General features: G+C 43.6%; 1 protein-coding gene across 1 annotated transcript in view; it reads right to left on the bottom strand.

The window, feature by feature from the left end:
- Window positions 1–23,568, bottom strand: part of eef2kmt (eukaryotic elongation factor 2 lysine methyltransferase) — a 40,148-nt gene extending 16,580 nt beyond the window's left edge. Inside the window, exons 1-4 of the mRNA XM_073060847.1 lie at window positions 23,399–23,568; window positions 13,074–13,136; window positions 1,318–1,398; window positions 862–963 (exon numbers count right to left, since the gene is read on the bottom strand). Coding sequence (XP_072916948.1) covers window positions 862–963; window positions 1,318–1,398; window positions 13,074–13,136; window positions 23,399–23,536 — 384 coding nt within the window. The 5' untranslated portion in view covers window positions 23,537–23,568. The remainder of the gene's footprint in view (window positions 1–861; window positions 964–1,317; window positions 1,399–13,073; window positions 13,137–23,398) is intronic.
- Between the last annotated feature and the right edge of the window lie 4,191 nt (window positions 23,569–27,759).

The raw sequence follows: 27,759 nt of genomic DNA on the forward strand, positions 1-27,759 counted from the left end.
CCTGGCTTAGAGGGCATGTGCCATCATGCGAGGTTGGATAATCCTGGATTGTTTTCTCCAGAACGGCGGATGAGTGGAGATCTGATAGAAGGTTTATATGATAATGAGAAAGCATAGAAGAGTCGACAGGGAGTATCTATTTCCCAGGGTTGAAATGTCTAGTACCAGAGGGCATGCATCAAAGGTGAGAGGCAGTAGGTTCAAGGGCGATGTGGGGGGAGCAAGTTTTTTTTACTCAGAGAATGGTGGATGCCTGGAATGCGCTGTCTGGTGCAGTGGTAGAGACAAATACATTTAAGGCTTTTAAGAGACGTTTGGATAGACATGTAGATGTGAGGAAGATGGGGGGATATGAACCACAAACACGAGAAAATCTGTAAATACTGGAAATGCAAGCAACAAACACAGAAAGCTGGAGGAACTTCGCAGACCAGGCAGCATCCATGGAAAAGAGAAACAGTCAACGTCTCTGGCCGAGACCTTTCCTCAGGGATATGGAAATTGTATGGGTAGGAGGGATTAGTGTTTGGGTGTTTTTGATTTGCCTTTAGCCGGTTCGGCACAATATTATGGACCGAATGGCCTGCCTTGTGCTGTACTGTTCTATCTTCTAATATCCACTGGAGATAACTGGTATTTTCTTCCTTCCCAGATATACTACAGCAGCAATACTGGGGAAACTGAATAATATTGCTGCTTGTTTATGGAATGGAGACAGTAACAAGCAAATCTGAAAACTCATAATTTTAACCTCTAATAAATCACATGTAATGTTTATACACTATTAACTGTACAATAATTTGAATGTTTTTATTCTTGTAGAATTGAATATGAAATAATTAAGTTGTACTGTATACTGACCAAAAAGTAGTTCTTGTAACATATTGGTGAATCTTCTGACCTCAGTACTTCACCCAGTGCATTATACAAATCATCTACAGACTCAGCACCTGTTGCTTCATGCTAGATTTGGGAAGAAACATTTTACTGGATATAAATGTGCTGGGAAAAAAACATGAATAGTATTTTACATGTCACATGTAACTCAGCAGGAGTGGCATGAAATAAAAGTGATATGCACAGTGAATGCCTTCACACAAACTACCATTTGGATATCAACTAGCATGCTAGTCATTTCAAGGATAATACTGTATCTATATTTTACAGTCAGAAATAATACTTAAATTTACAGCGCTATACAGCGCTATACAAATTTACATGGGCTTTTAACCGGAAACAATAATGAAGTACAACCTGTTGTAAAGTTTTTTCCTGCAATTCTTCAAACGATGATTTCTGTCATTCAAAAGAATTTACCTTTTTAATCAGCTCAGATAGAAAAAATCTTCTGTACTTCACCGCTGGAGGGTATTTTTTGCAAAGAGGATGCAGTACTGTCTGACAAATAATAAGAAATGCAAATAAGTTGTAGTTCCTACAAATTTACTTCATCACTCTTTTTGTATCTTGGTTACCACAGGGGCAAAAAACAGGCTTTCCTTTGATCTTCTGATCCAATAATTACATTGACAAAAATTTATTAACTTCAATATAATAAGTGAAAACAGATGCTTGAGTGTAACTATAAGACAACAGAACCAAAGGTTCTACATAAGAATATTCACACTGATATGAATTAACTACCAATCCCTCGATGTGTATATAGCTTGTGACCACTGACGTGCATATATTGCAGCATGCAAATGCCTGTCAGTGTGTTTAATTTAGTCATTTATACTATGTTCGGGTGAGGACTCAGTGAGTGGAGAACAATCAGCTCCTTTGCCTACTGGTTACTTTCACATTCCTACAGAATGTAAAAGGAGCAGCAGTTTCTGTATTGAGTTGGACACCACTCTCAAATGGAAATACATTCCAACTGTTATAAACTCATTTTAACTGAGAAACGTTAAACTATTGAGGGAATTTAAAGAATTTTGTAGTGTTTCATTGCAATGCTACATTTAAACTATTAACCTGAAAATATTTCAATTTTTTAATACTGTAGCGATGTGCTACACACAGCACTGAAATAACGACACGCAGTCAGTAAGTCGTTTCGAGACTAGTTTATTCAAACTTCCTGGCGCTGGCATTTAATCCCTAGCGCCCGCCCTCTCCGGGCGGAAACGACGTCAGAGGTGCATTACCAAAGTCTCCCCCCACACGCTGGCTATTTGTGAGCCGGTTCGCCTGCGCAGGAAGTGGGTCGCCACATAACCCCCCCCCCAGAACCGGCGATACACCCCCCAATGTCCACAGTCTGGATCAGCCTCTGTTTGGGAGGTCTGCCTCTGCGCCACGGTGCCTGAACCTCGACCGGCTGCACCAAGTCCACATGGGCTGGTTTGAGTCGGTCCACCGTGAAAACCTCCTCTCTCCCCCCAATGTCCAGAACGTACGTGGACCCGTTGTTGTTGATCACCTTGAACGGCCCCTCGTACGGCCGCTGTAGCGGTGCCCGGTGTCCGCCCCTTCGTACAAACTCAAACTTACAGTTCTGCAGGTCTTTGGGTCCATGGGTCGGGGTCCGTCCGTGCTGTGAAGTTGGTACGGGGGCCAGGTTGCCCCCTTTCACGTAGTCTGTCCAGGACTGCTGCGGGTTCTTCCTCTTGCCCCCTTGGGGCTGGTATGAACTCTCCTGGGACAGCCAGGGGTGTGCTGTACACCAACTCAGCCGACGAGACGTGCAGATCCTCTTTGGGCGCTGTGCAAATTCCAAGCAGGACCTAGTGAAGCTCGTCCACCCAGTTAGGTCCTCTCAGGCGGGCCATGAGAGCCGACTTCAAGTGACAGTGGAAGCGTTCCACTAGTCCGTTCGACTGTGGGTGGTAGGCAGTAGTGTGGTGTAGCTGGGTTCACAACAGGCTGGCCACAGCCGACCACTGGCTGGAGGTGAACTGGGCGCCTCTGTCAGAGGTAATGTGGGCCGGTACCCCGAAGCATGCTACCCAGGTTGCAATCAGTGCTCGGGCGCAGGAATCGGCAGATGTGTTGGTGAGCGGGACCGCCTCTGGCCACCTCGTGAACTGGTCTACCATAGTTAGGAGGTACCGTGCTCCTTGGGACACTGGTAGGGGGTCCACGATATCCACATGAATGTGGTCGAACCTCCGGTGGGTGGGTTCGAACTGCTGCAGCAGGGCTTTAGTGTGCCGCTGCACCTTGGCTGTTTGGCACTGCGCGCACGTTCTGGCCCATTCACTGACCTGCTTGCGAAGTCCGTGCCACACGAACTTGCTGGAGACCAGCCGGACGGTTGTCCTGATAGATGGGTGCGCCAAACCGTGTATGGAGTCGAAAACTCGCCGCCTCCAGGATGCCGGGACGATGGGGCGAGGTTGGCCAGTAGCCATGTCGCACAGGAGGGTCCTCTCACCTGGGCCTACAAGAAAGTCCTGCAGCTGCAAACCCAAGACTGCGGTCCTGTAGCTGGGCACCTCGTCGTCTGCCTGCTGTGCCTCCGCCAGTGCTGCATAGTCCACCCCCAGGGACAGGGCCTGGACAGCTGGTCTGGAGAGTGCATCCACCACGACGTTGTCCTTTCCCGAGACAGGCTGGATGTCCATCGTGTACTCGGAAATATAGGACAGATGTCGCTGCTGGTGAGCCGACCAGGGATTGGACACCTTCATGAACGCAAAGGTCAACGGTTTGTGGTCCGTGAACGCGGTGAACGGCCTGCCTTCTAAGAAGTACCTGAAATGCCGTATTGCCAGATACAGTGCCAACAGCTCCCGGTCGAAAGCACTGTACTTGAGTTCGGGTGGTCGTAGGTGCTTGCTGAAGAACGCCAGGGGTTGCCAGCGCCCCTCGATGAGCTGCTCCAGCAGCCCACCGACTGCTGTGTCGGATGCATCCACCGTGAGTGCAGTAGGAACGTCCGTTCTGGGGTGCACCAGCATCGCGGCATCTGCCAAGGCTTCCTTGGTTTTAACGAAAGCGGCCGCGGCCTCCTCGTCCCACGTAATGTCCTTGCCTTTACCCGACATCAGGGTGTACAAAGGGCGCATGATATGGACTGCTGAGGGGAGGAAACAGTGGTAGAAGTTCACCATACCAATGAATTCCTGTAGGCCTTTGACCGTGTTGGGCTGGGCAAAGTGGCGGATCGCATCTACGTTGGCGGGCAGAGGTGTTGCCCCGTCTTTGGTAATCCTGTGGGAGGTCTCAAGATGGCGCTTATGGAGTGAAGCGGTTTTAGGCTTTGCTCCACACCTTTTACTCTTTTTTAATCTACAAACACCCCCTAATTGATCTTTTTATACCTATTCTAAAGGGGTTTAAACATATGAAATTTTTTTTTTAACTTTGAATCACTTTCAACTCGCTGAAATGTCTAAAGCAAAGGAATCGAAACAGACAAAAGAACCGGTAACTTTAGAAGCAATTGCGAATCTTATGGACGACAGACTTGGAAAACTGGAGAGTAAATTAACCGCAAAGCTTTCTACGTTTGATGAAATTTTAAAGTCATTTGATGTAAAACTTCAAGCACTTACACTGGAATCACAAAAACAACAAGCAAGTATTTTAGTTCTTGAAGAAGCCGCTCACCAGAGAGATCGTATAATTGAAACTTTGCAACAACAGCAAACTTCGACTTCTCAACAGATGGATCGTTATAAATCTAAAATCACCGATCTTGAAAACCGCTCTCGAAGACAAAATCTTCGGCTAATTGGGATTCCGGAAAAATTTGAGAATGGCGATCTTACTGTTTTCTTTTCCAAATTTTTAATGGACGTCTTTGGCTCAGAAGTACTGGATTCCCCTCTAATAATCGACCGTGCACATCGCATTTCTCGTTTTCATTCAGATTCAAGTTTGAAACCATGACAAGTAATTCTCCGGATCCATTACCCTCACACCAAAGAGCGTTTGATTCGGGCTGCACGGAAAAAGGGTATGACCAGCTTTCAAGATTTTAAATTCCGTATTCTGGAAGATTACAGTCCCGAAGTCTTAAGGGCAAGAATGGCTTTTAAATCGGTTATGTCGGAAGTTCATCAGAAAGGCTACAAGCAAGCACTGTTATTTCCAGCTCATCTGAGAGTTTCTCTCGAAGACGGAACTTATCAGCTGTTCAAATCTCCAACGGATGCTCAAAGATTTCTGGAAGAATAACATTTTACCGGGTTGACTAATGTAATAATTAGTCTATAAATTTGGATCTTTTATAAAATGATGTTTTTTTTTTACTATGTATGGCTTACATGTATTTTTTATACATGGTAAAAGTTCATTTTTGGTTTATTCTGAGTTTGTTATTTTTTCATATTATTAATCTGTTAGTTTTGATAGTAATTTACTAGGATATTCTTCTAAGTTCGTATATACTTTTTATATTTTTAACATTTAAATATTAAGATTTTTTAAAAAATAAAATGTCATTTCTTCTTCCCGAAAGGCTTTAGTGCTTGGAATGTCACATCCGTTTTGATGTGTTTGAATAAGTTTTAAACTTTCTTTTAAAACACTAATTCAGTATAATTCACCTATGGGTTTTATCATTTTAATTTATATCTTTAAAAGTCCTTTTGTTTTATATATATAATACTAACTTTATATTTTAATTTTTGTCATACCAACCCTTTCTTATAATATGGGTGGTTTGTATCTTTTATTCAACTTTTTTTTGTTTGAGTTGCCGTCTTGAGACATGGGGGTAATTTTAGTGTTAGATTGCTTGCTTGCCTCTTTTTGGCTTTTTTCCTGGGGTTTTGAGGGTGGAGGGAGGGGGATTTTTCTTCTTTCTTTTCTTTATGCTTGCTTTATGCTTAGTTTTACTACATGGGCTCATATGAAACTACAAAAATGGTTGCAGTGTCGTGACTTCCGGTTCCTCCTTGAACTTACTTCCCTCTTCCGGATTCATGAGTTCATCTTTTTTTTTAACCTTATGTGTTAATTGTAATAAATATTGTCAATATGGATAGGGTTATTAATTTTGTTTCTTGGAATACTAATGGTTTAAATCATCCGATTAAACGGAAAAAAATATTCAAAGTATTCCATAGAATGAATGCTAATGTTATCTTTGTACAAGAGACTCATGTAAGGAAGGTGGATAGTCAACGCTTTTTTAGGTTTTGGAAAAGACAACAATATTACTCGAATTCTCAAGCCAAAGTAAGAGGCGTTTCCATTTTTATAGATTCTTCAACCTCCTTTATACTTCATGAAACAATTTCAGACCCACAAGGTAGATTTTTGATTATTACTGGTTTACTTTTTAATCAAAAAGTTGTTTTAGTTAATGTTTATGCTCCAAATACTGATTGTCCTGAATTTTTTAAGTGTCTATTTACATCCTTTCCTAATTTGAATCAGTACAGACTGATAATGGGTGGGGATTTTAACTGTTGTTTAAACCCTTCGATGGATAGATCCAAGCCCATACAAGTTCTTCCGAATAAATCGGCCTCTCTTATCAATTCCTTTATGACTGATTCAGCAATTTGCGAAATTTGGCTTTTTCTACACCCCAATGACAAAGAGTTTTCATACTTTTCTCATGTTTATCATAATTATTCAAGAATTGATTACTTTTTCATTGATCAATGTTTACTTACAGATGTTATCGATTGTAAATATGACTCTATTACCATTTCTGATCATGCACCTTTGAAGTTATCTATTAAGATAATGGATTCATCTATTAATGCTAAATCCTGGAGGTTCAACTCTATTTTATTGCAGGACTTAGACTTTGTTAATTTTATTAAACAACAAATTGATTTGTTTTTCTCAACAAATTCTACAGCAGAGATCTCTAGTGGAATTTTATGGGACACTTTTAAAGCATTTATTCGTGGACAGATTATTTCATACTCTGCTGGAGTTAGGAAACGAACTAATTCTAAAATACTAACATTGGTTGATAAAATCAAAGCAATTGATAAGATTTATTCAGTGACCCCCAGCAAAGAACTTTATAAAGAAAGAGTGGAACTTCAAAATGGAGCATAGTTTGTTATTATCCTCTTCGATTGAAAATCAGTTAATTAAGTCTAGAACCTAGTTTTATGTATATGGAGATAAGTCTGGTAAATTATTCACTAATCAATTGAAAACTGCTTCAGTTAAACGACAGATTACTAGGATTCGTAAACAAGATGGCACTCTGACGATCGACCATAAAGAGATAAATAAAGCCTTTCAAGATTTTTATAATTCCTTATATCAATCAGAATTTGCTAAGGATTCTTCTATAATAGATGAATTTTTAAGGAAATTGAATATTCCAAAATTAACAGTAGAGGATAGTGTATTCTTAGATATACCTATCACAGAAATTGAAATAAAAAAGGCTATTTTTTCAATGAATTCCGGTAAAGCTTCTGGTCCAAATGGTTACTCTGCAGAATTTTTAAAATCTTTTTCCTCTATACTTTCTCCTTGGCTTTGTAAAATTTTTAAAGATGCGTTAATTATAGGCAAATTGCCACAATCTTTTTATGAAGCTTCTATTTCTTTAATTCTTAAAAAAGATAAAGACCCTATTGAATGTGCATCCTATCGGCCTATATCCTTGTTGAATACGGATTTTAAGATTTTTAGTAAAATTTTGGCTACTAGATTAGAAAATATATTACCTCGAATCATTTCTGAAGATCAGACTGGATTTATTAAAAATCGCTATTCATCTTTTAACATTAGAAAATTAATTAATATTATCTATACTCCTTCATCCAAATTACCAGAATGTGTCATTTCTTTAGATGCTGAAAAAGCATTTGATAGAGTTGAATGGCCATATTTATTTAATACGATGCAGCATTTTAATTTTAGTTCAAAATTTATATCATGGATTAAATTAATATATTATAAACCCTTGGCTTCCGTTTTTACCAATAATCAAAGGTCTCCTTTTTTTCAGTTATTCCGTGGTACAAGGCAAGGATATCCTTTAAGTCCTTTACTATTTGACATTGCTTTGGAACCTTTGGCTATAGCCATTCGTGAATCACCTAATATTTTAGGTATTACTCGTGGGGAGGGGATGTATAAGTTATCATTGTATGCTGATGATTTGTTACTATACATATCCGACCCTGAAAGATCTATTCCTGCTATTTCGTCCTTGCTGGCTCAGTTTAGTAACTTTTCTGGTTATAAATTGAATTTTAGTAAGAGTAAATTATTTCCATTAAATATGCAAGTTCCAATTTATAAACATTTACCATTTAAAGTTGTTACAGATTATTTTACTTATTTAGGTATTAAAATTACTAAAAAACATAAAGATTTATTTAAAGTTAACTTTTTACCCTTAATTGACCAAATTAAGCAACTTGCTATCAGGTGGTCTCCGCTATCTTTGTCATTGGTTGGTAGAATTAATGCTATTAAGATGATGGTATTACCCAAATTCTTATATCTATTTCAAGCATTACCAATTTTTATTCCTAAATCTTTTTTTGATATTATTGACTCCAAAATATCTTCCTATCTGTGGCAGAATAAAAATCCTAGACTAGGCAAAAAATATTTACAGAAGCCTAAGAACGAGGGCGGTTTGGCTTTGCCAAACTTGAGATTTTACTATTGGGCAGTTAATATACGATATTTAATATTTTGGACACAAGAATTGACTACAGCTGCTTGCCCACAATGGGTAAATTTGGAATGTAAATCTGTACAAGGCTTCTCATTGTTTTCAATCTTAGGATTTTCACTTCCTTTTTCTTTATCTAATTTGAATAAACAAATAACTAATCCTATAGTCAAATATACATTACGAATTTGGTTTCAATTTCGTAAATTTTTTGGTTTGAATAAGTTTATTTTATCATGCCCTATAATATCTAACTATTCTTTTCGGCCCTCTCTTATGGATCAAGCTTTTCTTTTATGGAAAACAAGAGGTATAACATGTTTTCCTGATCTGTTTTTGGATGATAGCGTTATGTCCTTTGAACAGCTATCTAATAAATATAATTTACCTAAAACCCATTTTTTTAGATATTTGCAAGTCAGACATTTTTTGTACAATGAATTAGTCCTTTCCGAAACTATGTCCATTGGACATTACGGAAAGGATTTTAGCTCTGAACCCTTGTCAAAAGGGTTTAGTAGCAGTTATTTATAATATGATCATGAAAATACAGCCAGAAATATCAGAAAAAATTAAGAAAGAATGGGAAGAAGAACTTCATTGTCTTTTATCCACTGAGCAGTGGGAGAAAATTTTACTATATATATTAGTCAATTCGTCCTCTATTTGTGCTAAACATACCCTAATACAATTTAAGGTTGTACATAGAGCTCATATGTCTAAGGATAAACTTGCTCGCTTTTACTCTCATGTTAATCCAACCTGTGACAGATGTCATTCTGATGTTGCTTCATTGACCCACATGTTTTGGTCTTGCCCTTGTTTGCAAAACTACTGGAAAGATATTTTCAGTATTATTTTAAGAGTTTTGAATATCAATCTCCAACCACATCCTTTTACTGCAATTTTTGGTTTACCAATGGTGGATAATAGTCATTTATCCTCTTCATCTCGACGAATGATTGCATTTGTTACATTAATGGCTAGAAGATCTATTTTATTGAATTGGAAAGAAATTAATCCTCCAACTATATTTCAGTGGTTTTCTCAAACTATCTCTTGTTTGAGCTTAGAAAAAATTAGAAGTGTTGTTTTTGATCCTTCAGTTAAATTTGAAGAAACTTGGAGACCATTTATTCAACATTTTCATATGAGTTAAATTGTCTTTTCCTAAACCTCACTTTGATTATCCTTAATTATTTGGATGGAGGTTCGGAGTTATTGGCACTACTGTATGTATTTAACATTATGCAATGACCCATGTTGGTTAATGTTTTTTTTTCTCTTTTTTGGGTTTTTTTTTTTCTTTTTGTCTCTTTTGTTCATAAATACCATGAGTTTGGGAGGCTATATGTATTATTATATACTTGAACATCTACTTAAAATATTAGTTATGTACTCTCAAACTCTTTGTATTCATGTTTCATTTATGTTTGTTTAAAAAATTAATAAAAAGATTTTAAAAGAAAGAAAGAAAAGTAATCCTGTGGCCCAGGAAGTCGATGGTATCGAGACCGAACTGGCATTTGGTCGGGTTGATCGTGAGGCCGAAATCACTCAGGCGGGAGTAGAGCTGGCGGAGGTGGGACAGATGCTCCTGGCGACTACTGCTGGCTATAAGGATGTCGTCCAAATAGATGAACACAAAGTCCAGGTCGCGTCCCACCGCATCCATTAGCCGCTGGAACATCTGTGCGGCATTCTTCAGGCCAAACGGCATTCGGAGGAACTCGAAAAGGCCAAACGGAGTGATAAGTGCTGTTTTGGGGATGTCTTCAGGGTGCACCGGGATTTGATGGTATCCCCGGACGAGGTCTACTTTGGAAAAGATTCTTGCCCTGTGTAGGTTTGCTGCAAAGTCCTGTATGTGCAGCACGGGGTAGCAGTCTGAAGTTGTAGCCTCGTTCAGTCTGCGGTAGTCGCCGCATGGCCTCCAACCCCTAGCTGCTTTGGGCACCATGTGCAGGGGGGAGGCCCATGGGCTGTAGGACCTCCGTACGATCCCCAATTCCTCCATCCTCTTGAGCTCCTCCTTCGCCAGGCGGAGCTTTTCCGGGGGGAGCCTTCGTGCGCGGGCGTGGAGGGGTGGTCCCTTGGTCGGGATGTGGTGCTGAACCCCATGTCTGGGCATGGCTGCCGTGAACTGCGGTGCCAGAATCGATGGAAAGTCCGCCAGGATTCTGGTGAATGCATTGTCCGACAGCGTGATGGGAGTCCAGGTGTGGGGCCGGCAACTTGGCTTCACCCACGGAGAACGTCTGGAAAGTCTCGGCATGTACTAGTCTTTTCCCTTGCAAGTCAACCAGCAGGCTGTGAGCTCTCAAGAAGTCCGCCCCCAGGAGTGGTTGGGCCACGGCGGCCAGTGTGAAGTCCCACATGAACCGGCTGGCGCCAAACTGCAGCTGCACTGTGCGGGTGCTGTAGGTCCATATCATGCTGCCGTTTGCGGCCCTCAGGGTGGGTCCTGGCTTCCTGTTGTGGGTGTCATACCCTGTCGGGGGCAAGACGCTGATTTCCACTCCAGTGTCGACCAAGAAGCGGCATCCCGACTGTTTGTCCCAGACGTACAAGAGGCTGTCCTGGTGGCCAGCCACCATAGTCATTAGCGGCAGCTGGCCCTGGCCCTGGCCCTTGCAGGGCGGGCGAGTGCCCCACCGCTGGTGGTAGAAACACCACTGTTCACTGGCCTCCTCACTCCTGCCTCTGTGTTGTGTGCGCCCCCCTGCCGGGCCTGGTCTGGTCCGCTGTTGGGCGTGTGGCCCGGTAATCTGACCGACGGACGCCACGCTCTCCCTCTTGGCTTTCCACAGCACGTCTACCTGGGCCGCCACCTTCCGGGGGTCGCTGAAATCTGCGTCGGCCAGCAGCAAATGTATGTCCTCGGGCAGTTGTTCTAGGAACGCTTGCTCAAACATGAGGCAGGGCTTGTGTCCGTCAGCCAGGGCCAGCATCTCGTTCATCAATGCTGACGGCAGTCTGTCTCCCAAACCGTCCAGGTGAAGCAGGCGGGCACCCCGCTCACGCCGTGAGAGGCCAAAGGTCCCAATGAGCAGCACTTTGAATGCTTCATATTTGCCTTCTTCCGGGGGCGACTGTATGAAATCCGCAACCTGGGCGGCCATCTCCTGGTCAAGGGTGCTCACCACGTGGTAGTAACGCGTGGGATCAGAGGATATCTGCCGAATCTGGAACATGGCTTCTGCTTGGCTAAACCACACGCGTGGTCGCAGCGTCCAGAAAGTCGGCAGTTTTAGCAAAACTGCGTGAACAGATGAAGAGTCGGTCATCTTTGGTCCAAATCCCGTCTGGACCGTCAGGGTCACCAATGTAGCGATGTGCTACACACAGCGCTGAAATAACGACACGCAGTCGGTAAATCGTTTAATCCCTAGCGCCCGCCCTCTCCGGGCGGAAATGACGTCAGAGGCACATTACCAAAGTCTCCCCCCGCGCGCTGGCTATTTGTGAGCCGGTTCACCTGCGCAGAAAGTGGGTTGCCACAATACTGCAAAATCTGGAAAACTGAGTTCAAAAGACATTTTATGCAACAACTACAACTTGAGGATAACACACTTCAGCCCTGAAACAAACTGGTGTTCAGCAGCACTGATAGCAGAAAATGACCAACAGACAACTTTCCAGTCAGACAGGCAGGTCAAGTTTTTTTTAATATATAAGGATAAAGCCAGCACTTATTGCCTATCACTTGCTGTCCTTGAGAACTTTATGGTAAACCACCTCTTCAACTGTCATGTCAGAGAGACACAGCAGGTCCTGCGCATCTTCTAGGCAGGTTCTCCAGTGAAACACTGAACCTGTAGATCACATGAAGTGGGGGGGGGGGGGCAGGAACTGCTCTATTTCATTCAGGAAGGCAAGTTGTTAAAAACACTCATCCCGTGAGACATTTGAAATGTAATAAATAGCTGTGAAAGTGTATAAGGCACTTCACTAATGCAGATTTTTTTTTTGCAGAGGATGAAGAACTGTCTAACTAAATAAAGAAATGCAAATAAGTTTAGTTCCTTCAAAAATACTTTATTAGCATTTTTGTAACTTAGTTACCAGAGGCAAAAACTGCCCTTGCTTTGACTTTCTGATTTCTACAATAATATCCAATAATTACATTCACAAAAAGTATTAACTTCAAATTAGCAAGAGTAAACAGATACTTGTGTAATAGATGCTTCTGCTGTACAAGACAGTAGAACCAAAGCTTCTCCCTAAGAATATTCAAGCTGACAAGTAAAAACTCAATATGCTCATAATTTGTGACCACTAGTTCTCACTAAAGCAGTATAATAAATAATGCAAAATAATCTTTGAGCAAAGTTGTGTATTGGTTATTTACAAACTTTACTCAGTACCTTATAGCTTCATTGGTTGTTTGCTCCAATACTGGATAATTGTACGGATGTATGCCCATCTGAAAATGAGGGGGATACACAAGTTGGCTCAATATTTCCCCATCTCAAATCACACAAGACAATGAAAATGCAGCTCTACTGTATACCTGCCGCAAAATCTGGTGCAATAAAGTAGGATTTCGGTTGTTCCTCAACCTGTCTTCAAGCTCCTAAAAAGAATACAAACAGTCAAGAATTGATTTTAAAAGCAACAGTTGGATTCAAAATGGATGGAACTATAAACTTTCAAAGGTGAACATCAAGAGCTTCAAGTCTGTGCATCTACGTCTGGCTCTGATGCACAGAGATGAGGAGAATTATGATTACTGAAAACTCAATAGTTAGGAGGGCAGACAGGAAATTAGGAGGCGGCAAGTGAGGTATGTTGCCTCCCTGGTACCAGGGTCAAAGCTGTCTTCGAATGGCTGCAGAACATTTTCGAGGGGGAGGAGGAACAGCCAGAGGTCACTGTACACATTGGTATTATGACATAGTGAGAAAAAGAGATGTGGTCCAAAAAGTAAATACAAGGTGTGAAGCAGAAGGCTAAAGAGCAGGTCCTCTGCGGTTGTAATCTCTGGGTTATTTCCCGTGCCACCTCAGGAGGGAATAGGACAATACGGAAATTAATGCCTGAAAGAGCTGACGCCGGGATTCAATTTCTTGTACTATTGGGACTGTTTCCATGGCAGAGGTGACCTCAAAAAAGGGGTAGGGTGCATCTGAAGTGGAGGGAGACCAATACCTTGGTGGGGATTTCCACTACTGTAGGTTTAAACTATAGCCGGCTGGTGGTGCAGTGGCATCCACACCAGACTTCCAAGGAAAGTGATCCCAGGTTCAAATCCGGCATGTTTTCCATCCATGCTGGGTTGAGCATCCAACTACCAATTTGGCCTTATAAAAAAACGGACAAAAATACTAAAGAAATGGCAAGGTTGCTGTCCAATACGCCACAGCCGCAGAAAGGAACAACAAGGTTTAAACAAGTCTGATGGGGTAAGTAGTGCATAATAGTAGTGTAATAGTTGAGAAAACAGAAGTAAATAAAGAATGTGAACACGTCTTGTAGCCAGGGCAGGCAGGGAAAGGTCACTGAACAAGGAAGGACTGATAAGCTAAATACCAACACAGGTCATGATCATGATAAGACATCTATTAAAGAAACATAATTAACACTGAGAGCCCAGTGTTCCAAGGTATAAATGCAAGACAAGGGGGGAGGTAAGAGGAGGGAAAAGTTGCAGTACTGAAGAGGGAGTTGCAGTACTCTCCAGGTAGAATGTGCAGCAAGGTCATGTGTGTAGAATTTAGAAACTTAAAAAAAGTTGATACCTTTAATGGGATTATTCTCTGCACAAGCTGTAAGATGGTAAAAAGGTGCATGGCATGCTTGCTTTTATTATTTAAGGCACTGAATTCAAGGGTCAGGAAGTTTGGTTGGGAGTTTCAGGCTTGTTTGTGAGTCACTTTACAGGACTTGGGACTTGAAGTGAAGCCAACAGAGACGTGTCTTAGGAATTATTTCCACTTTACAAGAATTCACTTTCACTTCACATCATCATTTCACTTTAAAAGAGCTAAACTAATTAGCTGATTAATGACAGCCAAAAAAAAGACAAGGTCAAGCAGAATTTCAGAAGACATTTGACAAGGTGCCACACGCAAGGCTGCTTAACAAGATAAAATCCTATGGCGTTACAGGAAAGATACTGGCATGGATAGAGGAATTACTGACAGGCAGAAGGCAGCAAGTGGGAGTAAAGGGGGCCTTTTCTGGTTGGCTGCCAATGATTAGTGGAGTTCCTCAGGGATCAGCATTGGGACCGCTACTTTTCACATTGTTTGTCAATAATTTAGTTCGTGGAATTGACATCTTTGTGGCAAAGCTTATGGATGATATGAAGATAGGTGAAGAAGCAATGCGATTGCAGAAGGACTTAGACAAGTTGGAAGAATGGGCGGAACCAGTGGCAAATGGAATACGGTGTTGGGAAATGTATGGTAATGCATTTTGGTAAAAGGAACAACAATGCGGACTATTATCAAAACAGGGAGAAGGTTCAAACATCAGAGGGGCAGAGGGACTTAGGAGTCCTCGTGAAAGATTTCCATAAGGTTAATTTACTGGTTGAGTTTGTGGTAAAGAAGACAAATGCAATGTTGGTATTTATTTCAAGGGGAATATAATATAAAAGCAAGGAGATAATGCTGAGCCTTTATAAGACACTAGTCAGGTTGTCAACAGTTTTGGGCCCCACATTACAGGAATGATGTATTGTCATTGGAGAGAGTCCAGAGGAGGTTCACAAGGATGATTCCAGGAATGATGGGGTTAATATGTGAGGAGTGTTTGGCAGCTCTGGGTCTGTACTCACTGGAATTTAGAAGAATGCATGGGGATCTCATTGAAACCCACCAACTGTTGAAAGGACTAGATAAGGTGGATGTGGAGAGGATGTTTCCTATGGTGGGGTTATCCAAAGGGCATAGCCTCAAAATTCGTCAAGTCACTTTTATTGTCATTTTGACCATAACTGCTGGTACAGTGCATAGTAAAAATGAGACAATGTTTTTCAGGACCATGATGTTACATGACACAGTACAAAAACTAGACTGAACTACATAAAAAACAACACAAATTGATGGGTGACCTTTAGAACAGAGGTAAGGAGGAATTTTTTTAACCTAAGTGTGGTGAATCTGGAATGCTCTACCACAGACTGCAGTGGAGGCCAAGTCCATGGTTATATTTAAGGCAGAAGTTGACAGTTTCCTGATCGGCCAGAGCAACAAAGGATATGGCAAGAAGGCAGGTGTATGGCGTTGAGTGGGATCTGGGATCAGCCATGATGGAATGGCGGAACAGACTCAATGGGCTGAATGGCCTAATTCTGCTCCAATGTCTTATGGTCCATTGTAGCAGTAGGGAGCTGAGGCTTTGGTGTGTGGAGGCTGAGCAAGTAGCTCTAGGTGTTGAGAGTGACTCCTTAAAAGAAGTTTTTTTTAAATTAGTATTTCTGTTCATTGAGGAGAATATCATGGTTACTCAGGAGATCAGGGAAACAAGTGATGTTTTGGCCAACATTCACATTACAGGAAGGAGGGATTTACAGCCTTACAGTACACTCATCATCATTATGTGTTGTGTCGTATAACATGGGTGATCATACATGGGTGATCTGTTGACCATAATTGTTCTTGGCTAATTTTTCTACAGAAGTGGTTTAGATAGATAGATAGATAGATAGATAGATAGATAGATAGATACTTTATTCATCCCCATGGGGAAATTCAACATTTTTTCCAATGTCCCATACACTTGTTGTAGCAAAAACTCATTACATACAATACTTAACTCAGTAATAATATGATATGCATCTAAATCACTAACTCAAAAAGCATTAATAATAGCTTTAAAAAAAAAGTTCTTAAGTCCTGGCATTTCATTGTCAGCAAGACAAAAGAGATACTCATTCCACTTTTTAAGAAGTGAGCGAGGCAAACAACAGGAAATTGTTAGCCTGACTTCAGTGGTTGGTAAGATGTTGGAGTCCAGTACTAAGGATGATTTTTCAGATTCTTGAGGACACTTGATAAAATAGGACAAAGTCAGCATGGTTTCCTTAAGGGAAAATCTTGCCTGATGAATCTGCTGGAGTTCTTTGAGGAAATAACAGACAGGATAGACAAAGGATAATTAGTAGATCTTATACGAGGAAATCTGCAGATGCTGGAAATTCAAACAACAACACACACAAAATGCTGGTGGAACACAGCAGGCCAGGCAGCATCTATAGTGAGAAGCGCTGTCGACGTTTCGGGCCGAAACCCTTCGTCAGGACGAACCGAAAGGAAAGATAGTAAGAGATTTGAAAGTAGTGGGGGGAGGGGGAAATGCGAAATGATAGGAGAAGACCGGAGGGGGTGGGATGAAGCTAAGAGCTGGAAAGGTGATTGGCGAAAGTGATACAGAGCTGGAGAAGGGAAAGGATCATGGGACGGGAGGCCTCAGGAGAAAGAAAGGAGGAGGGGGGAGCACCAGAGGGAGATGGAGAACAGGCAAACAACTAAATATGTCAGGGATGGGGTAAGAAGGGGAGGAGGGGCATTAACGGAAGTTAGAGAAGTCAATGTTCATGCCATCAGGTTGGAGGCTACCCAGCCGGTATATAAGGTGTTGTTCCTCCAACCTGAGTTTGGATTCATTTTGACAGTAGAGGAGGCCATGGATAGACATATCAGACTGGGAATGGGACGTGGAATTAAAATGTGTGGCCACTGGGAGATCCTGTTTTTTCTGGCGGACTGAGCGTAGGTGTTCAGCGAAACGGTCTCCCAGTCTGCGTCGGGTCTCACCAATGTATAAAAGGCCACACCAGGAGCACCGGACACAGTATACCACACCAGCCGACTCACAGGTGAAGTGTCGCCTCACCTGGAAGGACTGTCTGGAGCCCTGAATGGTGGTGAGGGAGGAAGTGTAAGGGCAGGTGTAGCACTTGTTCCGCTTACAAGGATAAGTGCCAGGAGGGAGATCGGTGGGAAGGGATGGGGGGGACGAGTGGACAAGGGAGTCGCATAGGGAGCGATCCCTGTGAAAAGCAGAAAGGGGGGGTAGGAAAAAAAGTGTTTGGTAGTAGGATCCCTTTGGAGGTGGCGGAAGTTTTCTTTGGCAAGGACTCTCCTACACCCACCGGTGACCCCTTCTCCCATCTTCAACCCTCCTGCTCTTCATGGACACCCCGCTCTGGTCTTCTAACTGCTCTGGATCTCTTTATTGCTAATTGCCAACGGGACATCAACTGTCTTGACTTCACCACACCCTGTTCCAATTCCAACCTCACTCCTTCCGAACGCTCTGCTCTCCACTCCCCCCGCACCAATCCCAACCTCACTATAAAACTTGCTGATAAAGGGGGAGCTGTTGTTGTCTGGCATACTGACCTCTACCTGGCCGAGGCACAGCGACAACTCTCTGATACCTCTTCTTATTTACCCCTTGATCATGACCCCACTGAGGAGCACCAGGCCATTGTCTCCTATACCATCACCAACCTTATCAGCTCTGGGGATCTCCCATCCACTGCCACCAACCTCATAGTTCCCACACCCCGCACTTCCCGTTTCTACCTCCTACCCAAGATCCACAAACCTGCCTGTCCAGGTAGACCCATTGTCTCAGCTTGCTCCTGCCCCACTGAACTCATTTCTGCATACCTTGACACTGTCTTCTCCCCCCTTGTTCAATCTCTTCCCACCTATGTTCGTGACACTTCTCATGCTTTGAATTTTTTCAATGATTTTAAGTTCCCTGGCCCCCACCGTCTTATTTTCACCATGGACGTCCAGTCCCTATATACCTCCATCCCCCACCGAGATGGTCTCAAAGCTCTTCGCTTTTTTTTGGATTTCAGACCTAACCAATTCCTCTCTACCACCACTCTCCTCCGTCTAGCGGAATTGGTTCTTACTCTCAATAATTTCTCCTTTGGCTCCTCCCACTTCCTCCAAACCAAGGGTGTAGCCATGGGCACCCGTATGGGTCCCAGTTATGCCTGCCTTTTTGTTGGGTTTGTGGAACAGTCCATGTTCCAAGTCTATACCGGTATCCATCCCCCACTTTTCCTTCGCTACATCGACATCTGCATTGGTGCTGCCTCTTGCATGCATGCTGAGCTCATCGACTTCATTAACTTTGCCTCTAACTTTCACCCTGCCCTCAAATTTACCCGGTCCATTTCCGACACCTCCCTCCCCTTTCTTGATCTTTCTGTCTCCATCTCTGGAGACAGCCTATCTACTGATATCTACTATAAGCCTACAGACTCTCACAGCTACCTGGACTATTCCTCTTCCCACCCTGTCTTTTGCAAAAAGGCTATCCCATATAACCATATAACAATCACAGCACGGAAACAGGACATCTCGGCCCTCCTAGTCCGTGCCGAACTCTTAATCTCACCTAGTCCCACCTACCCGCACTCAGCCCATAACCCTCCACTCCTTTCCTGTCCATATACCTATCCAATTTTACCTTAAATGACACAACTGAACTGGCCTCTACTACTTCTACAGGAAGCTCATTCCACACAGCTATCACTCTCTGAGTAAAGAAATACCCCCTCGTGTTTCCCTTAAACTTTTGCCCCCTAACTCCCAAATCATGTCCTCTCGTTTGAATCTCCCCTACTCTCAATGGAAACAGCCTATTCACGTCAACTCTATCTATCCCTCTCAAAATTTTAAATACCTCGATCAAATCCCCCCTCAACCTTCTACGCTCCAATGAATAGAGACCTAACTTGTTCAACCTTTCTCTGTAACTTAAGTGCTGAAACCCAGGTAACATCCTAGTAAATCGTCTCTGCACTCTCTCTAATTTATTGATATCTTTCCTATAATTCGGTGACCAGAACTGTACACAATATTCCAAATTTGGCCTTACCAATGCCTTGTACAATTTTAACATTACATCCCAACTTCTGTACTCAATGCTCTGAGTTATAAAGGCCAGCATTCCAAAAGCCTTCTTCACCACCCTATCTACATGAGACTCCACCTTCAGGGAACTATGCACTGTTATTCCTAGATCTCTCTGTTCCACTGCATTCCTCAACGCCCTACCATTTACCCTGTATGTTCTATTTGGATTATTCCTGCCAAAATGTAGAACCTCACACTTCTCAGCATTAAACTCCATCTGCCAACGTTCAGCCCATTCTTCTAACCGGCATAAGTCTCCCTGCAAGCTTTGAAAACCCACCTCATTATCCACAACACCTCCTACCTTAGTATCATTGGCATACTTACTAATCCAATTTACCACCCCATCATCCAGATCATTTATGTATATTACAAACAACTTTGGGCCCAAAACAGATCCCTGAGGCACCCCGCTAGTCACCGGCCTCCATCCCAATAAACAATTATCCACCACTACTCTCTGGCATCTCCCATCTAGCCACTGTTGAATCCATTTTATTACTCCAGCATTAATACCTAACAAGTGAACCTTCTTAACTAACCTTCCATGTGGAACTTTGTCAAAGGCCTTGCTGAAGTCCATATAGACTACATCCACTGCCTTACCCTCGTCAACATTCCTCGTAACTTCTTCAAAAAATTCAATAAGGTTTGTCAAACATGACCTTCCACGCACAAATCCATGCTGGCTACTCCTAATCAGATCCTGTCTATCCAGATAATTATAAATACAATCTCTAAGAATACTTTCCATTAATTTACCCACCACTGATGTCAAACTGACAGGTCTATAATTGCTAGGCTTACTTCTAGAACCCTTTTTAAACAATGGAACCACATGAGCAATACGCCAATCCTCCGGCACAATCCCCGTTTCTAATGACATCTGAAAGATCTCCGTCAGAGCTCCTGCTATCTCTACACAAACTTCCCTCAAGGTCCTGGGGAATATCCTATCAGGACCCGGAGATTTATCCACTTTTAAATTTCTTAAAAGCGCCAGTACTTCCACCTCTTTAATTATCATAGGTTCCATAACTTCCTTACTTGTTTCCCACACCTTACACCATATATGTCAAACTCAAGGCCCGCGGGCCAAATCCGGCCCGCGGTGGAATTATCTTTGGCCCGCGAGATAATATCTAATTACTATTAAAGCTGGCCCCAGTAATCGAAGCGCCTATGGCGTATGATATGGCTAATGCTGAGTTTATTCAGGTACCAGGTTTTCAGGGTTTTTAGTGTTTATTCGGCAGTCTTGCTCAGCAGTCTTCTTCATAAGAAACGGAATTTGTAAAGTGAAACACTTTGTAGTTATAGCAGAGACTGAGACACATGACAGCAGGCTGAAAAAACGGAGGCAACGAAAGCTGCGTTCGCACACGTCCGACTGATCCGGCCCGCATGAAGCTGCATTTTGCTCAATCCGGCCCGTGACCTAAAATGGGTTTGACACCCCTGCCTTACACAATTCAATATCCTTCTCCTTAGTGAATACCGAAGAGAAGAAATCGTTCAAAATCTCTCCTTCTACCAATTCCTCTGTCTCTGCCGCATCTGCTCTCAAGATGAGGCTTTTCATTCCAGGACGAAGGATATGTCTTCGTTTTTTAAACAAAGGGGCTTCCCTTCGTCCACCATCAACTCTGCTCTCAAACGCATCTCTCCCATTTCCCGCACATCTGCCCTCACCCCATCCACCCGCCACCCCACTCGGGATAGGGTTCCCCTTGTCCTTACCTACCACCCCACCAGCCTCCAGGTCCAACATATAATTCTCCGTAACTTCCGCCACCTCCAACGGGATCCCACTACCAAACACATTTTTCCCTCCCCCCCTCTTTCTGCTTTTCGCAGGGATCGCTCCCTACGTGACTCCCTTGCCCACTCGTCCCCCCCATCCCTTCCCACTGATCTCCCTCCTGGCACTTATCCTTGTAAACGGAACAAGTGCTACACCTGCCCTTACACTTCCTCCCTCACCACCATTCAGGGGCCCCAGACAGTCCTTCCAGGTGAGGCGACATTTCACCTGTGAGTCGGCTGGTGTGGTATACTGTGTCCGGTGCTCCCAGTGTGGCCTTTTATATATTGGTGAGACCCGACGCAGACTGGGAGACCGTTTCGCTGAGCACCTACGCTCGGTCCACCAGAAAAAGCAGGATCTCCCAGTGGCCACACATTTTAATTCTACATCCCATTCCCAGTCTAATATGTCTATCCATGGCCTCCTCTACTGTCAAAGTGAATCCAAACTCAGGTTGGAGGAACAACACCTTATATACCGGCTGGGTAGCCTCCAACCTGATGGCATGAACATTGACTTCTCTAACTTCCGTTAATGCCCCTCCTCCCCTTCTTACCCCATCCCTGACATATTTAGTTGTTTGCCTGATCTCCATCTCCCTCTGGTGCTCCCCCCCTCCTTTCTTTCTCCTGTGGCCTCCCGTCCCATGATCCTTTCCCTTCTCCAGCTCTGTATCACTTTCGCCAATCACCTTTCCAGCTCTTAGCTTCATCCCACCCCCTCCGGTCTTCTCCTATCATTTCGCATTTCCCCCTCCCCCCACTACTTTCAAATCTCTTACTATCTTTCCTTTCAGTTAGTCCTGACAAAGGGTCTCGGCCCGAAACGTCGACAGCGCTTCTCACTATAGATGCTGCCTGGCCTGCTGTGTTCCACCAGCATTTTGTGTGTGTTGTTGTTGGTAGATCTTGTTTCCTTGGATTTTCTCAAGGCCTTGAACAAGGTGCCACATGAGGCTGCTAAACAAATGAGCCCATGATATTACAGGAAAGATTCTAGCCTGGACAGAAGATTGGCTGAGTGGCAGGAGGCAAAGTACGGGAATAAAAGGGGCCTTTTCTGGCTGGCTGCTGGTGACTAGTGATGTTCTGCAGGGGTCAGTGTTGAGACAGTGTCGAGGTTCATCCCCAGCAGCTGTGTAACAGATGACTCTCTGATCTACGGGCTGTTCCCGGGGACGCACACGGAGACCAACATCCGGTGCTGCTGGCAGATCATCAACTCGGTCAAAGACGCTCTTGGGTCGGCCCGAAACTTGATGGTCTACCAACACATGGAGATGTCCGTGGGGGAATGCTGCCGACTAGCACATTCTCGGCTGCAGGAGTACGTGCTGAGGGACGCACTCAAACTTGGTGCAGCCACCGCAAGGGCCCGGTGGGGAAGGACCACAGTCTAGGGTTCTTCTCCTGAGGGAGTTGGGGGGTAGGGGGGTGGGGTGTATACACCTGAACAAGGGAATGTAAATATGGAATAACAGAGTGCCATGTGGGTGGTGAAAAGTGTGAAAATGTAAAGACCGTAATGGAAACATTTGTAAAGGATTGAGAGTCATTGAATGGTTTATTGTATATAATTTTATTTTTGAATAAAGTATTTTTTTTTTAAAAAAAGAAAATATAAAACGTACTTCACCCCAGACTACACTAAAGTGTACTCCTGCCTAATAGGGGTCAAAAATAATGACAGCGTTGCTCGCTGCACTGTTTACAACAGTGACGTTTCTATTGCCCATGGAGGGTTAAATGACTGTAAAAGACATGTTGAAGCGAGTTCGTTCAGGTGTCATTCGTTCATTAGCATAACTAACGTTATTTAAACTAGCTGCTAAGGAGCTACTCTATTGATGTCCTACGAGATGAGGCCAAACTCCCTGTAGACTTGCTTAAAGCTGTAATAGAATTTTAAAAAAACGACTCCATAATATAAGTACATATTTTAATATCACAGTTTCTGCATATAGCAAATTTGGTTTACAGATTAAACAGAATCACTAAACAAAGTATTACATACACCCTTGGAGGTTGACCGGGGGGGTGGGGAATATGGGGGGGGGGGGGTGGTGTTACCTCCCTGAAATGATTTTTTGCAGGGTGGGCTGTCTGCAAGGGCAATGGCGGAAACTTGTCTATTACCTACCTCCATGGGGAAGCTGTCCGGCCGACACATAGCGAAAAACAACCGCTGGAAACGTAGAAGGAAACATCCCTCCTCCTGCTCCCGCCACTCGGGACCATCATCACTGACCACCAGACACCAGGGGCCACTGGACACCATCGTCCACCCGCAGTGTCACCTGCCGGTCCCGGCGTGCTTCCGGGTCATGTAGTTGACCGGCAGCGCTTCCGGGTCACCCTCCGTCGGGGGGAGCTGCCGGCGACTCGGTTTGTGGTTTCACGGGTCGCGTTTAGGACACGGTCCCGGTGAAGGGTCTCGGCCTGAAATGTCAACTCTTCATTTCCCTCCGTCTGACCTACTGAGCTCCTCTACAATGTTGTGTGTGTGCGTTGATATTAACTGACCGCCCATTTTCCACTGAAACTTCGCACACAACACCAGACATCCCACCTCTGCCGGATGACTCCCGCAAATTGATGGTGCTACCTCCCTGAAATGAGTTTTTTAAGTTGAGGCATTGACTTCAAGAGTCGGGAGGTTATTTGGCAGCTTTTAAAACTGCGGGCTACATTCGGAGTATTGCATTCGATTCTGATCACTCAATATTCAAGACTGGTTATTGTAGTTGTTCAGTAAACAGGTGTTAACTAGAGTGATTGCCTCGGATCCGATGCAGCATAAACAAAAAAATATGACAGCAATTCTACAAAACATAATGTACAAGTAACTGTATTTACTTAAGATTAGTTTATACGCATCGACTAATTGTATCTACATAAAGTGACGCTAGGTGCAGGGGTATCTGAACATGAGGCAACTCACATTATCCTCCGCAACTTACGCCATCCACCGAAGGGTTTCTTATCTTGAAACATATCTTTACCCCCTCCCTCCTCTCCTCACCCATCCCCTTTCCGCAGGGATCGCTCCCTCTGCGATTCCCTTGTCCATTCAACCCTCCCAGCAAGCAGACTACCTGCCCATTCAGGAACCCAAACAGTCCCTCCAGGAGAGGCAACACTTCACCCGCGAATCTGATGGGGTAGCCTATTGTGTCTGCCGTTCCCGAGCTCTACTACGTTGGTGAGACCCTTCGTCGAGTATACCCGGACCATCCGCTGCAAGCGGGATTTCCCAGACGCCAAACTTTTTAATTCCTAACCCCATTCCCATTCCGACATGTCGGTACATGGCCTCTTTTGCCACAATGAGGCCCCTCAGGATGCGGGAACACCACCTCATTTTCCGTCTCGGTAGCGTCCAACCTGACGGCGTGAACAAAGATATTACAGTAATGCCAGGAATTTGTAAGCCTGAGTTCCGTGGGAAGAAACCATCTCCTGGTGCATACTGACAATAGAATCTGAGATGTAATTATTAGACTTGTAATAATGTTGAGATTTGTTGGGTATATTCATGTTGGGAGGAAATCTGATAATTGAGATTGTGTGTAAATCAGTTGCATGAAGCAGAGGTTGGTGAGGTTTGTGGAAGATGAGTTTTGAAGATATCTTAATTTAACTTGACTTCACACACAAGATCATTAAACTTCTCACAGAACTATCTTTAAGACTTATTTTCCGCCCTACTTGACTTCTGAAGAACCTCCTGGGGCCCCAAGGGTACAGAACTTCTCTCCGATTCTTCAACCAAGGCCTTGGAGCTACAGTGTCTATAAAAAGTATTCACCCCTCCTTGGTAGTTTTCATCGTTTATTGTTTTACAACATTGAATCACAATGGATTTAATTTGGCTTTTTTGACACTGATCAACAGAAACATGAAAGAGCTGTTTTCTGTTGATCAGTGTCAAAAAAGCCAAATTAAATCTATTGTGATTCAATGTAGTAAAACAATAAACCACAAAAACTACCAAGGAGGGGTGAATACTTTTTATAGGCACTGTATGTCTGAAAGTAAGAATGTCCACTCTTGCCCTTGATTTGCTTTTAGACAACTCCAAGGAATGATTTCCACCACCACTAAACACCTCTCCTTTGGAGTTACAGGCATGGTTTCTTTCGGCATGAGCGAGCCCAGTTGGTACTGGTTGTTCATGAAGCATACTTAGCAAACATGAACTGAACGGATGCTGCAATCAAAGTAATGAGATGAAATTATCTGTACCTTCAATATCAGGTCAAATAGATGTGCTGTAATTGTGAGACCCAGGGTATATACAGGCATCTCAAAACACTGTAAAGATACAACCCGCACTCATCTGAAAAATCCTCAAAATTTACTACAGGAATAAAGGAATTAATGTCACTGACCCACCCAAACCAACATCTTCATCATTAAGGCTTTAGTTACACTCATTCAGCTATGCAGGGCAGACCACATCATTCAAATGCTCAGCACAAGACTCCAGAAACAGATACTCTATTCTGAGTTCTATCATTGGAAGACATCGCTAGGCAAACAGAGGAAACAATTGAAGAATAATGTATAGTCAAAGCTGTAAGAGTGATTTTTGGATTCAGGACATAAAGTACTGATTTTAGTAATCAACCTTCAGATTTGAATAGGCATTGACGAGAAAATTTAAAATGCAGCTCAAAAATGCAGACCAGAAAACAAACGAGAAAATCTGCGTTGCTGAAAATCCAAGCAACACACACACACACACACACACACACAATGCTGGAGGGACTCAGCAGGCCAGACTGCATCTATGGAAAAGAGTACAGTTAACGTTTTGGGCTGAGACCCTTCATCAGGACTGGAGAAAATAAAGATGAGGAGTCAGAGTAAGAAGTGGGGAAGGGGGGAAGAAACACAAAGTGATTGTTGAAGTAAAGAGCTGGGAAGTTGATTGATGAAAGAGGTACAAGGCTGGAGAAGGGAGAATCTGATAAGAGAGAACAGAAGGCCATGGAAGAAAGAAAAGGGGGAGGAGTTTCAGAGGGAGGTGATGGGCAGGTAAAGAGATATGGTAAGAATGGGAATGGGGAATGGTGGGGGGGGGCATTACTGGAAGTTCGAGAAATCAATGTTCGTGCCATCAGGTTGGAGGCTACCCAGATGGAATATAAGGAGTGTATGGCCTCACCGCAACGGTAGACATGTCAGAATAGAAGTGAAATGGAATTTAAATGGAAAGATGTGCGTGATGGTGGGACCCCATTGGAGATGGTGGAAGTTACGCAGAGTTATGTGCTGGACGCGGAGGCTGGTGGGATAGTAGGTGAGGACAAGAGGAACCCTATCTCTGGTGGGTTGGTGGGACAATGGAAGGAGGGTGGACTTGCATGAAATGATGAAATGGAAGAAATGTGGTTGAGCTCACCGTTGATAGTGGAGGAAGGGAAGCCCCTTTCTTTGAAGAAGGAAGACACTCCTTTGTTCTGGAATGAAGAGCCTCATCCTGAGAGCAGATGCGGCAGAGATGGGGAAATTGAGAGAAGGAGATGGTGTTTTTACAGGTAACAGGGTGGAAAAAGGTATAGTCCAGGTAACTGTGGGAGTTAATGGTTTATAATAGACATCAGTAGATAAGCTGTCTCCAGAGATAGACAAAAAGATCAAGAAAGGGGAGGAAACGGACAAGGTAAATTTGAGGGCAGGGTGGAAGTTGAAGGCAAAGTTGATGAAATTGACGAGCTCTGCATGGGTGCAGGAAGCAGCACCAATGCAATAGACAATAGGTGCAGAAGTAGACCATTCGGCCCCTCGAGCCTGCACCACCATTTTGAGATCATGGATGATCAACTACTATCAATACCTGGTTCCTGCCTTGTCCCCATATCCCTTGATTCCCCTATCCATAAGATACCTATCCAGCTCCTTCTTGAAAGCATCCAGAGAATTGGCCTCCACTACCTTCCGAGGCTGTGCATTCCAGACCCCCACAACTCTCTGGGAGAAGAAGTTCTTCCTTAACTCTGTCCTAAATGACCTACCCCTTATTCTCAAACCATGCCCTCTGGTACTGGACTCTCCCAGCATCTGGAACATATTTCCTGCCTCTATCTTGTCCAATCCCTTAATAATCTTATATGTTTCAATCAGATCCCCTCTCAATCTCCTTAATTCCAGCGTGTACAAGCCCAGTCTCTCTAACCTCTCTGCGTAAGACAGTCCAGACATCCCAGGAATTAACCTTGTGAATCTACACTGCACTTCCTCTACAGCCAGGATGTCCTTCCTTAACCCTGGAGACCAAAACTGTACACAGTACTCCAGGTGTGGTCTCACCAGGGCTCTGTACAAATGCAAGAGGATTTCCTTGCTCTTGTACTCAATTCCCTTTGTAATAAAGGCCAACATTCCATTAGCCTTCTTCACTGCCTGCTGCACTTGCTCATTCACCTTCAGTGACTGATGAACAAGGACTCCAAGATCTCGTTGTATTTCCCCCTTACCTAACTCTACGCCGTTCAG

This window comes from Hemitrygon akajei, chromosome 11, assembly GCF_048418815.1.
Source record: "Hemitrygon akajei chromosome 11, sHemAka1.3, whole genome shotgun sequence".
Lineage (NCBI taxonomy): Eukaryota > Metazoa > Chordata > Chondrichthyes > Myliobatiformes > Dasyatidae > Hemitrygon > Hemitrygon akajei.